At 61.7% G+C, this 14,955-nt stretch overlaps 1 protein-coding gene across 6 annotated transcripts in view; it reads right to left on the bottom strand.

The window, feature by feature from the left end:
• Window positions 1-14,955, bottom strand: part of ADCYAP1R1 (ADCYAP receptor type I) — a 41,565-nt gene that overhangs the window by 23,404 nt on the left and 3,206 nt on the right. For all 6 annotated transcript variants that reach the window (XM_084896888.1, XM_084896889.1, XM_084896891.1 and 3 more), the window contains exons 2-4: window positions 9,410-9,541; window positions 7,878-7,983; window positions 1,943-2,050 (exon numbers count right to left, since the gene is read on the bottom strand). In XM_084896888.1, the coding sequence (XP_084753014.1) occupies window positions 1,943-2,050; window positions 7,878-7,983; window positions 9,410-9,460 (265 nt within the window). In that variant the 5' untranslated portion in view covers window positions 9,461-9,541. The remainder of the gene's footprint in view (window positions 1-1,942; window positions 2,051-7,877; window positions 7,984-9,409; window positions 9,542-14,955) is intronic.

The following is a 14,955-nucleotide window of genomic DNA, read 5'->3' as shown; positions in this document are numbered from 1 at the left end:
GAGCAGTCTTGCCATGATGCCTGACCCAAAGAAGACGGTCCGTAAACTTGAAGCAGACGAATGAAGGACAGGAGTCCGTGAGCGGGGGGTGTGACTGACCTGGCTTCCAGAGGAAGGAACTAGAGATCGGGCTGCATCGAGGGGCTGCCACATGCCTGACGTCCCACCACTCACACTGCCCGTCCCTCCTCTGCTCCTCTTCCGAAACTCACCCCCTGTCCTGTTCTAGACAGCACATGGTCACGCCCAGTCCCGAGGTGTCAGGATGGGACAGTTTGTCTGCCTCCCTCCTGGGCTGGCAGGAGGTCTGGAGGTAGGGGGTGTGGCTAACAGGCCCCAGGAGGAGAAGCTGGGGAAGGGAGAGGCGAGGTGGGGATACTACAGCTGCACCCTGCCTTCTCTGGTCTTAGATGGAACTCTGAGACACAGGCCTGGCACCTCAACAGGCTGCCACCGTCTCCACAGGCACCTGCCATCCAGGCAGAGTCAAGGTTGGCAGGATTCCAGGAAAACCAGACTTTGCCTCTATCTGGGGCAGGACAGGGGACGGGCAGGACTCTGTAGTGGACTGGGGTCTGGGAACCCTAATTCTAGGACATCGACCGAAGCCTCAGGTGAAGGAGGAAGCGAGGCCCAGGCCTCAAGTGACCTGTGCATGACCACACCCGTGACTCAGACCCTCCTACCCAAGAGGCCCCCGCCCACGGCTCAGCAGTCAGCACCGGCTGGCACCTTCTCAGAAAACCACTCGCCTGGAGCCCCGCCCCCAGCAGTGCCCTCAGCTCACCCTGGACACCCACAGGGGTGTGGTGCAGGGCTGGGGCCTGGCTCTAGGCTCTTCCCCGGGTCTCAGCGATCTGGCCAGACACCAACCTTCTTTGGGAGCCCACAGGCCTCAAGGGAAGGCGGAAAGAGTCTCACTCCCAAAGGAGAGATGCAGTGTCAGGCCACTCCCCACAGAGATGTGGTCACCACAGCCTGGGGCCTGCAGAGAACCCGCTGCCTCCTCCCCACCCACTGCTGCCCTATAACCTGAGTCACAGGACCCATCCCTGCCCACCCACCCCCAGGGTCTCCCACATCAGCTGGGGCGCCTGGGTAGCTCCAGGGCGCTGCAGTAGCCCCCCTCCCCCCCCACACACACACTCACACCTAAACAGACATGCCACAGGCTGAGCTCCTTACGACACTGCACCCACCCAGTCTCTCCTATCAGGGAGGGAGCCATCAGACACCCAGGCCGGCATCTGCAAGCCACCAGCTCCCGTGTGCCCATGTCCTCCCCCAGGCAGCCCCAGTTCCTCCTCTCCTGAGCCCGCATCGCTGCCCATAGTCAGCGAGGACCGAGAACACACTCTGCTTAATGCACACGAGTGACGGTGAGGCCGGGGCCAGTGCCTGGATCTGAGTGGTGTGGGCGTGTGTGGACGCAGGCGAGTGGGGGAGCGTCGTGTCCACTGCCTGAGGGTGTCGCCCTGTGTCTCTGGGCCTCTCCGTGTCTCCGGAGGAGTGATGATGGCAGTAACGTAAGTTAACAACTACCACTGAGTATTAAAACGTGCCCAGTCCCGCCCCAAGTGACTCCCCCGTGTACTGCTGAGTGCCCCGTGGCCCACCACATTCCTATTTGACAGATTAGGGACCCAAGGGACAGAGGGGTGAGGGCCTTGTGCCCAAGGCCTGCAGCAGGGCGAGTGACGGAGGCTGTGTGTGAGCCCAGCTGTGCCCGCCCACGATGACACACCCCACATGGACTGGGCAACCGTGTCTGAGGGAAGCCTGTGTGCCTCCGTGTGTCGGGGGCGTGTGGTCCCATCCCCGCACCCCTGGGGACAGCTGTCAGCCTGCGGGGCAGCGGTGCTTGTATCCCAGGGCGGTCTGGGGCCCGTGCGGGGAGCGGGCAGGGCTGAGCGTGGCCGGAAGCGGCCCGGGAGGAACCCACCTTGGTCCGGATCGAAGATCTGGAAGAACTTGGGGCAGCTGACCAGGACTATCTCGCCCACGCGGGCGGGCTTCCAGCACGTGATGTTGTCCCACATCCCGGGGCAGCCTGTGGGGAAGAGAGCCATGAGCCAGGCCCACCTCAGTGGGCGGGTCCCCTCAGTTCCCTGGAGGGCCCCTAGGCCCAGCTTCATGGACATGGGGGAGGCCATGGATGAGAGTCCACCAGGAAACCACGACGGGGAGGAAGGCACCCTGTGGACTTAGTTTACTCGGGATGGAGGGGGAAGTTCCTGTAACGACCATGACCCATCAGGACAGAGAGCCGGAGGAGGAGGGGGGGAAGTGGCAGCAGAGCATGGAGTGTTGGGAGAGGGTCTGCATGCTGCAGAGGAGTCTATACACACGGGGGCAGAGAGGCCCACTCTGCCAAGTAAGGCACAGCCAGTGGAACTGACCTCCCCACACCCCCACCTCTCACCCCCCCCACCACCCCCGGGGCTGCTGGAGGAGTAATGAGTTCACAGTAAAGCTCACTCCACCCACGCCCCCTGCTGTTATCATCAATAACTTCCCGTCAATTAGGTGTCCCTGGGAAGCGTTCCCTGGGGAGAGGCCAGGGCAGGGACACAGGCCCGAGGCCTGCAAGGGGCGAGGGCCAGCAGAGGGCCGCTGACAGGTCACGGAGGAAGCCTGGGCTGAGAGGGGCCTGGCGGGCCGCGTGAGCTCTGCTGGGTGCTGCGTGGACCAGAAGTGGTCTCTCTCAGAACTGAGACCCGGCTACTTTGGAATTCAGCCCCCATCACAATGACCTATAGCATCCTGCTCCCGGACTGACCCAGTCTGGGAGCTGGAAACACCATGAAATGCTCAGAGGGCCCTGGCTGGCATGGCTCAGTGGGCTGAGCATTGTCTCAGGCAACAGAGGGTCTCCAGTTCGATTCCCAGTCAGGGCATATGCCCGGGTTGCGGGGTTTCTGGCTCAGTCCCTGGTAGGGAACACGCAGGAGGCAGCTGACTCTCAGATGATGTTTCTCTCTCTCAAAAATCAATAAAGCATATAATTTTTTAAAAAAGAAAAGAAGAAAGAAAGTTCTGAAGACCACAAACCAAGATGGCAAGGTCACAGAGCATGGTCACATCCAGCCCATGTCCCAGGTGCCCATTAACAGATGTCCCCTTATCGTGAACAGCGGGCCCTGGCACAGCCAGCTGCCACTGCCAGCTGACGTCTCTGAGGCCCCGGGCACTTCAGACGGAGGTGAGCAGTCACAAGGTCGGCGGGACGGCAAGGGGCGCGGGGCTCCGGTGAGGATGGCACAGGGAAGAAGGGGCTCGCAGGATGAGGTCCCAGGCCTAGAGGCAGGGCAGCGATTCATTCTCTTGGCTGTTTTCTGAGCTCCCGCCATGGGCTAGGGCTACAGACGTGGAGAAGACATTTGGGAAGCTTGCATCTGAGGGCCGAGTGGGAGCGGGTGGGGTGTCCCTCAGCCCGCACGTCGGCCACGAGACTGGCGTTGTGTCTACTGCAGTCCAGGGCTCACTGTGTGACTCTGGTAAGTCTCTACTCTCCACCCTGACTCAGTTTCCCTGTGTACGCACTGAGGGCTGAGCGTCTCCGAGGGTACTCCCGACTCGGAGCAACTAGAGCTCCCATCAGGAACGGAGATCTCACTCGCGATCTGCCAATGCCCAGAAGCTGGGGCGCCTCCGGCCCCACCGCCAGGACCGGTGTCTCCTAAGACACATCTGCCAGGACTTCCAATAGGCCGTGAGATGAAGGTGTGGAGTGCGGAGGGGCAGTGGAAAGGAGGGAGAGCAGGGGGTGTCAGCACCGAGATGCTATAGTATGAGGGGCCGTGGACCTGGCTGATATGTCTCGGGAGAAGGCATAGATTTGAGAAGAAGAGAGAAGAGGGCCTGGCCCCAACAACACAAGGCATGCCAACCGCAGAAGGGCAGCTGGTGGGGAGGAGGAGGAGGGGAGGCCAGAGGCAGGGGGAAATCAGGAGAGGTGAGTGACAGCGGCCAGGAACCGGGAGATGGTCCAGTGCATCCGCCACCGCTGAGAGGCTGGGAACGTCCCCTCCTCTCCTCGTCCCTGCAGAGCAGGTCCCTCCAGGGGGGACACCCCGCCTCCCTATTCCTCTCCCGCGATAGCCCAACTCTACCCTGACTGTCTGTGCCCTCCTGGCTCTGCCTCTGCCTCTGCCCCTCCCCCACAAGCCTCTATGGAACGTGGTCAGAGGGATGCAGGGGTGAGGGGGGGCGGGGGGATGCCTGGGTGGTGAGAGATGGGGCGGCTCCCCCTCCGCCACCCACACAAAGCAGAAGGAGAGGTAGCGCCGAGTGACAACAGCGGGAGGGAAGGACCACTCGGGCAGGCTGAACAGAGAGGACGCGGGAGACATTAGCCTCAATTGGAACAGAACAAGGCGCTCATCTCCGGTTGTCATGGTGACGATTCTGTCCAGCTCCACAGAGTGTTCAAAACCGCGAGAGCAGGGACACCGCAGGGGGCTCACACAGGCACAGTCGTCCCTTTGAGAGGCCGCCGCCGAGGATGCGTGGGTACACCGAGCCCCCCGTTTCAGCACACAGTTCGGGGGTAACGCGTGATTTCAATCAACTAAAAGTTATTGTTCCCCTCGAGCTCAGCGGCTCTCAACCTGGGGACCCCAGGCCAGGAACACCAGTGGGAACTCACCAGAATGCAGGTGCCCAGGCCCCACCAGACCCACCGAGTCAGGAACTCTGGTGCTAGGCCTGACCATCTGTGTTTTAACAAGCCTTCCAGAAGATTCTGATGCAGCCTCAAGTCAGATTTGGGGGGCGAGGGGTTCCTGCAGACCCCACACTGGGCGCCTGCTTAGTCTCACAGCAGCTGGGAGGTGCAGGCAAGAGGGTGATTCTGCTCCAAGGATGGGAGCCTGGGCCCAGCCCTCCTGTGTTCCCTCCCCAGGCCTCTCCTCTCCTTGCGGGGTGGGGAGAGTGGCTGGGCCCAGACACTGTGCACCCTGCCTGGCCTCTGAGGCCGGGTCAGCATATCAGTGGGCAGGCTCTTGTCTTCTGTACAAGCCCCCTTCCTCTGCCCCTGCCAGGGCCGCTGCAGGCACCCCTCTTCCATCTCCTCCGGAGTCTGGGGGCTCCCCAAGAACCACACCTGACCGACGCCGCTCAAATGCAGGCCAGGCCTCCAGGCTGGCAGAAGCCTGCAGCCCTGCAAAGGGGAGGCTCCGGCCAGACTCACGCGGGGCAGCCAGGCTGCCTGGGCGGAGCAGAGAGCAGACCGGCCCGCCCAGCAGGCAAGGCCCGTGACCTGCGTGGGTCTGGGACCCTCGGGAGTGGAGAGTCCGCTTCCCACGCCCAGGGATCCTTTTTCCTTCTCTCTGGCCCAGGGCACGGCAGCACAAAGGGCACCCCTGGCCGGGGCCGCAGCCCTGGGGCCTGTCCCAGAGCTGGCTCGGGCCCTCGGTGCAACTTGGCCGGGGACTGCGACCTCTGGCCTCAGCATCTCGGAGTGTCACGTGACAGAGCTGGACTCCATGTTGTCTCCAGTCCCACTTAGCGTTCGGAGGTTTGGGATGAGGGACAAAACCACTACACACAGCTCTGCAGTAACGGTCCCAGCAAACACCTTCAGGACAGGCCGAGGACGGTGCAGACGGAAGCGCCGGGCCAGGGGGCGTGCTCTCGCTCCCCACCACCTGGCCGGTGCATCCTCCTCCTTCACCTGCTTGGCTCCCATGTCTCCCGGCATGACCCTGTCCCTCAGCGTCCCCCTGGAGGCCACGATGCCCATGACCACCTGGAGTTCTGCGGAGATCCCGGGACCAGGGAGGGACCAGGATTTAAGGGGTGCAGGTGCCTCTGTGTCTTCATCTATATGACAGAAGTAATAATAGATCCCGCTAGGTAGCTGCAGTGGGAGAAGCAGCACTGGCCCAGTGCCTGGCACACGGGAAACCTATGTAAGTATTGGCTGATATGGTCCGTTCCAGCTGCTCATTTTAACAGTGGAGCTTCTGAGGCACAGAGCTGGAAAGAGCCCCCCCCCCCCCAACCTTGCTGCTTTGGTGCCCCCACCGAGGACGCTCTCCCCACCCACCCACCCGCCCCTCAGCTCTCACCTGCCGTCAGGGCCTACTGGGCCCTAGGGCCTAACTCAGCGGTTCTCGGACCACCTGCCCGTCAGCCTGGAGGCCTGGCCTGCATTTAAAACCACTAAACACAACTCTTGAATAACGGTCCCCATAAACATCGTTAGAACATGCCGAGGTGACTGTGAGGGGCTATGGTTCTGGCTTGGACTGTAGCGTGAGCACATTGTCCTAAAAGCTCCTGGTGGCTCTGATGGGCAGCGAGGTTTGAGAACCTCGGACCCAGTATTAATCCCATCTTGTCCAGGAACCCTCCCAGAATTCCTCTCTCCCTCTCCGGAGCACACCTGGGTGCAACCCTCTCCCCAGCACCTGCCTGCCCCCTCCTGGGAGGGTGTCCATCCTCACCTCTGTCTCACGCCTTCTTGCCCTCCCCCAGCTGGGGCCCCACAAACATCTGTGCAGTAGCCCAGCCCCCACCTCTATCCTTCCCTCCTGGATGCTTCTTATGCCCCACCCACATGCCCCTGACTCCTGTGATGCAGGAACAGTGGCCCTGGGCTAGGAGGCAGGTCCACCTCATGGCCACATTTCCCATCCCCTAGACCGGAGCCTCGGACCAGATATTATGTTGGTCTCCTGCAACTGGGCACCTGTTTGGGGCCCCTGCCTCAGTTTCCCTGGCTGGTGAGGGCCTAGAATCCACTTGCAACCTCAGTTAGGGCTGAGCCAGAGCTGGGCTGGAGGGCGGGCGAGTCCAGCACGGCCGGAGCGGCTCCATTAGCAGTTAATGTTCACTGTCTGGCCAGGGAGCTTGGCCTGGAGGGACCGTTACACATAACTGGGCTGCAGATTAATCGAGTATTTAAACAGATGGTGCTCAGAAGAGCTCCCTCTAAACAGGGAGGATCCGGAGGGAGAGGTGGACCCTTCTAGGCTGGCCAGAGAGCCCCGCCCTCCAGGGACTGAGGTGAACGTGAGGCTGGCCAGGCCTCCAGGGATGCCCCCGCCCCCCAAGTCCCTGGCCTCCTACGCAGACCCTTGCCCTGGTTGCTGGGAATCCCGAAGTCCAGGGCGCCCTTTCCCTGTGGCCTCGGTGTCCTCTCTGCACAGCGAGGGAGTCAGGAGGAGGGGGCCACACAGGACCCCGGGCTCTCAGCCAGGGCCACGCCACTGCCTGGGAACATCTGGAGATGTTACAAGGCATTCTGGGTTGTCACTGGGACCAGGGGAGCCGTGGCGTCTGAAGGGGAAGCTAAGACTGCTAACTGTCCTGCAGTGCGGGGGGGCCCCTCCCGCAGGGGAGGCAGCACCCCGCCCCAGGCTAAGAGCAGCCCCCGGGAAGGACTGCCCAGACAGGCGGAGGCGGGGTCCCCATTGCTGCCTCCTCTCTGGCTTCTGGCAGAGTGAGCACAGGAGGCAGAAGAGGTGGAAGGGCCCCACGCCTCCTGCTTGGGGTTGCCCATGTGCTCTCCAGCCGGGCACCCGCAGCAGCTGTGTCCCTGCTGCCGCCAGGCCCAGGCCGCCTGCTAACAAGCTCTGACAGCCAACCCCAGCTCTAGCCCAGCCCCTGGGACCTAAGGCAGCCATCCCCAGCCACCCAGAACAGCCCTCCCTCAGGGAGGCATCCCGGGCAGGCTGTCCCCAAGGAGGGCAGGCCAGGGCCACTGCCCGGAGCAGATCCAGGACTCCCCTGCCCCCGCCCCCTACAGGGCTCTCTGAAGGACCCGGGACCGTCCCCTCCACCTTTCTTCCCAAGATGGCCTCAGGCGGGGGCACCAGCTCTAACGGCTATGGATGTGCTGGGAGGCCCTGTCCTCCCGCCAGCCTACTCACCCAGGGAGGAGGCGTTCAAGCCCATCTGCTCGTTGGCCTTCCGGATCTTCTCCAGGCACTGGGCCTGCTCCTGCTTGAACATGCAGTCCGAGTGCATGGCGGCCGCCTGCAGGGAGCGGGAGGGAAGGTGGGAGGGGCAGCAAGGCTCACTAGAAGCCCTTTCCCTGAGCCCTGGGGCCAGGGGGGAGGGGCAGAAGCAGGATGAGGACAGTGACAGAGAGAGACATCCACTCTGTCACCGACACCATGAGGCTCTCCTTTACCAACTCCATGTGTGGCCTTGGGTGGGCCCCACTCTGACTCTGGCTCTCAGGTTCCAAGTCTTATAAAAACGGCAGCAAACACACATACAGCACTTTATGACCTGCATGCGCTATTCTGTCATATACTATGTGTGTATACATGTACATCCAGAGGACTACAAATAGGTAGCATTTTTGCCATTTCTCTCATTTTACACATGTGAAACTTAAGCCCAGAGATGGTAAGTCACACAGCTTAGTAGACTGGATTTGGCCAGGATTTGGCCCTGGGCAGGGTAGCTCCAGAGGCCATAAGGCTCCTGCTGCACTTTAGGGGAGCCAGCAGGGGCTGGGGGGGAGGGGCTGACCGCTCACTGTTTCTCTCCTCTGGGGGCTGGGGGAGGGGGTCCAGGCCAGGGAGCAGCGGCAGCATTCAGTGGGCCCAGGAACCACTTCCATTTACTCTTGCCCCGTTTGACAGAAGAGGAAAACTGAGGCTCAGAGAAGTTAAGAAACTCCCGCCCAAGGTCCCACAGCTGCTTAGTGGCAGAGGCTGGATTCAAGCGCAGAACAAGTAACTTCAAAGCCCTGGCGTGGCTGTCGCCTCTTAACTCCAATGTGGGGGCAGGAGCGGTTGTGTAAGGAGACGTCAGGAGCACGGAGGCAGGCACAAGGCATCTGAGCGCAAGGGCCATGCTCGGTCTAGCCCCGACTGGTCACAGAGGTGCAGACGGCTTCCGGGGGGGTGGGGTGGGGTGGGGGGCGGGGAGACAGGCTGTCTGGGGCCACACGGTGAGGCAGGGCATTGGCAGAACTCAGATCCAGGGCTCAGAGGCCGCTAGAGCCGGTGCTGGTGTGAAGTCCCAGCTCAGGGCAGGGGCTGAGGCCTGGAGCCCTCCCACCGCCCTCACTCTGGGAGAGACATGAGCAGAGAGCAGGCTCCGGAGCTCTGACCTGGAGCAGAGGCCGGGGGTCAAAGAACCTTAGGCAGCCCGGCCAGGGTCCTGCACGGTACACATCCAGAATGCACAGCTCAGAAGACTGCCCACGCCAGCATCGCGACACATTCGTACACTGTGTAAGGATTTCTGGCCACGTCAGTGGAAGGTCTTGAGGATGGGACACCCTTTCTAATTCAGACGTGCTAGATGATCCCTTGGGGGTGCTGGCAGAGATACCAGCTGAGGGCACGCCAAAGACGGGGTTCTCTGGGGTGGGGGCTCAGGGGAGCTGGGGGCTCCAGCTGGTGGGGTGGAGGGGAGCGGGGAGGGTATGGACCTGGGGCCTTACCAGAGGCAGCAGCAGGAGAGCAGCCAGGCAGGCCGGTAGGATGCTGGCCATGGCGCTTCTCAGCCACAAGGAAGCTCAGGCCAGCACCACTCGCTTCTCACTCAGAGCAGCCGCTGGTCAGCGCCAAGGTGCCTGGGGTTCGAGAGAAAGGAAGAGGCATGAGTCCTGGAGACAGCCTGCCCTCCTCCGACCGCCTCCCCTTCCTGGGGTAAGGCTCTCAGCCTCACGCCTTCGTCCAGGCTGTTCTTTATTCTATCCCCCAACCACCTGCTGAGCACTCCCGTCTGCCAGGCACAGGGGACAGGGTGGGAGCACCCCGGCGCAGGCCCCCCTGGACCACTGCGATGTGTGGGCGGCCTTCTCCTCTGCGGCAGGCGCTGCCTCCCCATCCCCCTCCACAACGACAGCTTTAGCAGTCACACGTGTGCCCGCCCGTCCCTCTGCTCAGGGGAGGGCATGTGGACGTTCCGCCCTATGGAAGGGGCGGCAGTGACATGAGCCCTTGTCCATACGGCACCACACGCTGTCCCCCTGCTCCTCCTACCCCCTTCCCGACGCCGGACCTGCCCGCTTTGACAGGGCAGCCAGGGTAACCCCTGAGCGGTGGGGGCACCACGCCGGGGAACCAGGACGCCTGGGAGAGCTCCAGGCTGCTACGTGAGAAAGGAGTGCTCCTCTAACTCGCTCCCTCAGGAAAGGCCGAGTGGTTCCAGCTGCCCCGCTGGTCCCCAAACCCCACAGCCTCCTGCACTGGCCTCTGCCCGCCCGCCCGCCCACCCGCGGGGCCTCCCGGACACAGCCCTCGCCTCCCACATGCACACACAGTGGCTGCCGCCGAGGGAGCTGGGCCTCCCGTGCCGGGCTCCTGGTCCTCCCGGACGGAGGCCCACAGTGCGTGGGGAGTCGGGGGAAGAGGCTGGGGCCAGTCGCAGGGGAGGAGTCTGGTTTGCCCCTCTAACGGGTCGTCGGACCCAGGAACTCCGCTCCTGAAAGACTATCCAGGAGAAGCGTTTGCACTTGAACAGAAGCTGGCACGGCGAGGTGACTCCCTGCAGCGCCATGTACGGCGGCATCCCCACGAAGCCGGGGCCACAGGGCCTCCATCCCGCAGGCGCTGCTAACGGGCCCGGCACAGCCATACAATCAACACCGCACAGTCATGTAACAAGCATGCTTATTACTATTCAATCACATAACGACCGAGTAGGCCCGCGTCGGGGTCACCCCGAGCCCGCAGGTGCCCGGTTCGGGAGGCCCATGGGGGCTACACCCGGACCACTAGCCTTGCACACCCCACCGGTGGGCAGAGCTGCTGTTAGCCTAGGGCTGTGGTCAGCAAACTGCGGCTCGAGAGCCACATGCAGCCTTTTGGCCCCTTGAGTGTGGGTGGCCATGGGGGTGCCAGCCCAGCCTCTGCCCTGTGGTTCAGGAAAGACTCCCCAGGCTGGGCAGCCCCTGGCCAGCACCCCTGGGTGCCAGCTGTGCACAGGGCTCTCCCATGCCTGCTGGCACAGGCTGCCTCTGGATGACCTGGCACTAGCGGTCCCCGGAGGCTCGGTCACCTCCACTATCCCTGGGGAGCTCCAGGCCCTGTCCGCCATGCCTGGCGGGACCCTGGGAATGCTGGCCCCCTCAGCACAGGCAGGAGGCTGGCTCTCCCGGCCAGCAGAGGGTTCCGAGGAGAGCCACAGGCAGTCTCTGAGACCTGGAGCTGACTCTCCAGCACGGAGGCCAAAGGATGGTGAGGTGCAGTCAGGGTGGCCTCCACACAAGGCAAGGCCGCCTACCTCTGTCAGCCCCTCTAGCCCGGAGGCCACAGCCTGGGCCGACTCTGGCCCCAAGATGCGCTCTGACCTATTAGCCCTGTGCTCTACCTGCCCTCTCACCACCCCCCACCCCCCGAACCACTGAGGGGTGTTCAAAATACCCCTGCCCGGCTGAGCGGGGCGCTCTGGGGCCCGGACGGGTGTCAGGCTGATTACAGCTCTCCAGGCGACTCTCACGTAGAGCACAACCATGAACCTGCTTAACCTCCATCAGCACCAAGAGCGCTAGCCCCGAAGGGAGAGCGGCTCCCTTGGCTCTGGCTGCTCTACAGGGCAAGCAGGTGGCAGCCGGCAAGCAAGGGGTTAGTGTACTGAGGACTGGCTGATGCCGAATTCTCCTCCCTCCCTCCCTCTCTCTCTCTCTCTCTCTCTCTCTCTCTCTCTCTCTCACACACACACACACACACACACACACACACACACACAGGTCTACAGAGAAGATCATAAAGACATTTATCCCCAGGGCACCCACTTGAAAGCATCAAAACAAAATACAAACAGCCCTGCGTGGAATACACAAAGGAGAGGAGGAGGTGCCTTCGGGGCTGACAGACCACCACGCACACTCACACACACACTCATACACACACATACACTCACACACACTCTCTCACACACACAGAAACATATACTTACTCTCTCTCTCTCTCTCTCTCTCTCTCTCTCTCTCTCTCTCTCTCTCTCTCTCATCCCAGCAACGCCGCAGCATGCTCCCCTGACCGAGAACAAAGCTGTGTGCCGATGCAATCGCACCGGTGTGTGTATCAGACCGGTGACATGTATCATAACACACACTTCACACACTCACTGCGCAAAGGCACTCTGCTCTGCAGAGGCAGCGCGATCTGTCTGGATTCTGATGCAGGAGGGACTCGCGCAGACATCCGCACTCCAGGACTGTGCACGTGCACACACACATGTTCACGCAGGGAGGCGGACGGGCAGGTGCTCACCCTGCTCCTGTCAGGGCACCCCGCAGCCAGCACTGCAGTGGACTGACACACGCTGGGACCCCCTCTCCCCAGCAGCCTGCTTCATCACCGGGCTGCCCAGGCCCCGGGGTGAGCCAGGAGCAGGTGTGGCTGGAGCTCAGGGTCACAGGGTGGGCAGGTGGGACCATCTCTACTCGAGCCTGCTGGGGAACCAGACCTGGCCAGGTTCCCGGTTCCCACTACGGTCCCCTCTCTCTTCCTTTTATTGAGATGTAATTGCTAAGGAACATTATATTAGCTTCAAGCCTACCACATCATGATTCAATAGCTACAGACTGCGAGTGATTGCCACAGAAGCCTGGTAAACATCCATCACCTAGTTACACAATTTTTTTCCTGGTGATGCCAACATTCGTGATTGATTCTCTTAGCCCACTGCTGTCCTCACGTGCTCACCCTCCCCCACTACATCCGCCCCTGCCCAGCTGGGTGCGGACACACTGGCCGAAGCTCCCAGGCCCTGGCCTTCCCACTCCCCCACCTCCACTGGGGTCACCTCCAGGGTCACCTCCTGCAACCTCTCCAAGACGGCGACCTCTCAGCCCCCCCAGCACCCCGGCTGGACCGCTCTCAGAGCTTACAATATCAGACCACCTGCCCCAAACCTGGTACTTCCCGGGCCATGCCAATGGCTCTTCTGCCCTGTGGATGCCACCCTGGGCCTGCCAGCCACAGCCCTGCCAGCGGCCGCCGCTCCTCGCCCTGGCTGCCTTCCTCGTCTGACTCCCCCCCGCTGTTAGTAACCCCCTCACAGGTCAGGGCCCTGCTTCTGCAACCTGGGGTGGGACTCTCCCCTCCTTCAGGGTGGGCCTGGCCCCTTTGGCCCAGCCACACAGTGTCAGGATGACCTGGCCACCGACCTTCCGAGGCTCACTCTTGGGTCCAGCTCTGCTGGGGCCATTTAGCGCCTGATTTTGAGGACAAGAACCCCTACCTCCTGACATTTGCAGTGGTGGCCTTAGGGACAAGCCACTCAGCTCTTCTGTGCTCAGTTGGATTATCTGTAAAATGGGAACAATGGTGGTATTTACCTCACAGATATTGCTGTGAGACACCAACCCATTTTTTATCTAAGGGAAACTATGGCATCTATAGCATTGGCCTGACTCCCAGAGAGGACTACCCATGTGTAAACTATTCTTGTTCTCTTTCCACTTGCGTTCAGCCCTGTGTCACGTGCAAAATGGAAGCGGCAGGCCAGCTGCACCTTTCCTCACTAATGACTAACATTTATTAAACATTCAGTACGTGTCAGGCATGCTTCCAAGCATTAAATGCTCATTAACTCATCGCACCTACTCAAACCTGTGAAGTGGTTGCTAGCATGATCCTCCCTCGGTAGCTGGGGCCGCTGAGGCCCAGAGAGGGTACCCAGCCTCCCTAAGGTCACACAGCAGCCATGTGGCAGAGCTGGGATGTGAACCCAGGCCACCTGGCTCCAGAGGTGTGCACTCCGCCCAGATGCTCCTGCCAGCCTCTGCCACTGCTGAGGGGAAGACCAGCTCAGAACCCACGGACACCCCACGAGGGACCCTTCTTACGCCTGGGGGACTGGTCAGGCCTTCTGCTGTCCCCCGACCATACTTCTCTCCTGAGTAAGAAGCAACTCTAAGCACAGCATTTCCGACCTTAAGTGGACTTTCAAAGCCACCTCCCAGGGCTACGGAGTGACCTGTGGGGAAACAGACTAGAGATGGGGCGACACTTCCCAGAGACCCCGGTGCGGAGTGTGGCCCCCGCCCGGCAGGAACGGCTGTGTGACAGGTATCCGGGCCGGAAGGGAGTCCGCCTCCCATCCGGATTCCTGCCCTCCTCAGGCGCCACCAGCGCAGCCACAGACCTGGATGGGGAACTGATGAGAGCAGCCGAGTCCTCGGATGAGCCACTTTGCCAGACACACACGAAAATAGTATCATGTGTGGTGACTCACTGGGCTCCCCGCTTTCCTCAGAGACCCTTCAGCATCCCGTCCCGTCCCCACCCCGCCCCACGCCCTGCAGCTCCCTCTCTGCAGCCCCGCAGCTGAAGACGGCCCAGCTCCTGGGATGGGACACCTGCCCCTCCCAGCAGGTCCCTGCGGAGAAGCTCTACTATCTTCCCAATGTGTCTTTCCAGGCATCCCTTAGCCCGCTGGGCGCCCCACAGGGGAAGAGCAGCACCTCACCCCCGTCCCAGGGGGCACCCAGGTTTCCCTGTGGTCGCCCTCCTGGTGGAGGCGGGCACAAACCTGGGCACGGGGTGAATGGAAAGGAGGCTCTGGTGAACCCCAGAGATGTGATGCTGGTTTGTTTTCAGTCCTGAATGTGGTCCTCAGAGTGGGAGAGCCATCACAGGGACATAGTGGAGGCCATCTGGGTGGGGCACTCAGGCCAGGTGGGGAGCCTCCCCAGGGACTGACCCATAAAACAGAGGGGCCCTCTGAGCTCCAGGGTGAGTGGAGGGTGGCATCCCAACCCCCTCCTCCCCTCCCCCAGGGGAAGCTTCAGCCCTTAGCCCTCAGCTCCTCCATTCTTCAACCTCTGAAACCACCGCTCCCTTCCAGCCCAGGTCTTGGCAGCCCCTCTGGCGGGTCAGATCCAGCCCGTCACCCCGTTTTGGACAGCCAGCGAGCCAAGAATGATGTTTACAGTTTTAAAGGATCAGGGGGTGGGGGAATGAAAAGACTCACATTTCACGACACATGAACACAGTGAAATTCAAAATCCCAGCCCATAAATAAGCTCCTCAG

This window comes from Pipistrellus hanaki (genome assembly GCF_964339955.1).
Source record: "Pipistrellus hanaki genome assembly, chromosome: 10".
Taxonomy (NCBI): domain Eukaryota; kingdom Metazoa; phylum Chordata; class Mammalia; order Chiroptera; family Vespertilionidae; genus Pipistrellus; species Pipistrellus hanaki.
The sequence above is the reverse complement of the archived record's forward strand: the minus strand, read 5'-3'. Positions and strand labels throughout refer to the sequence as shown.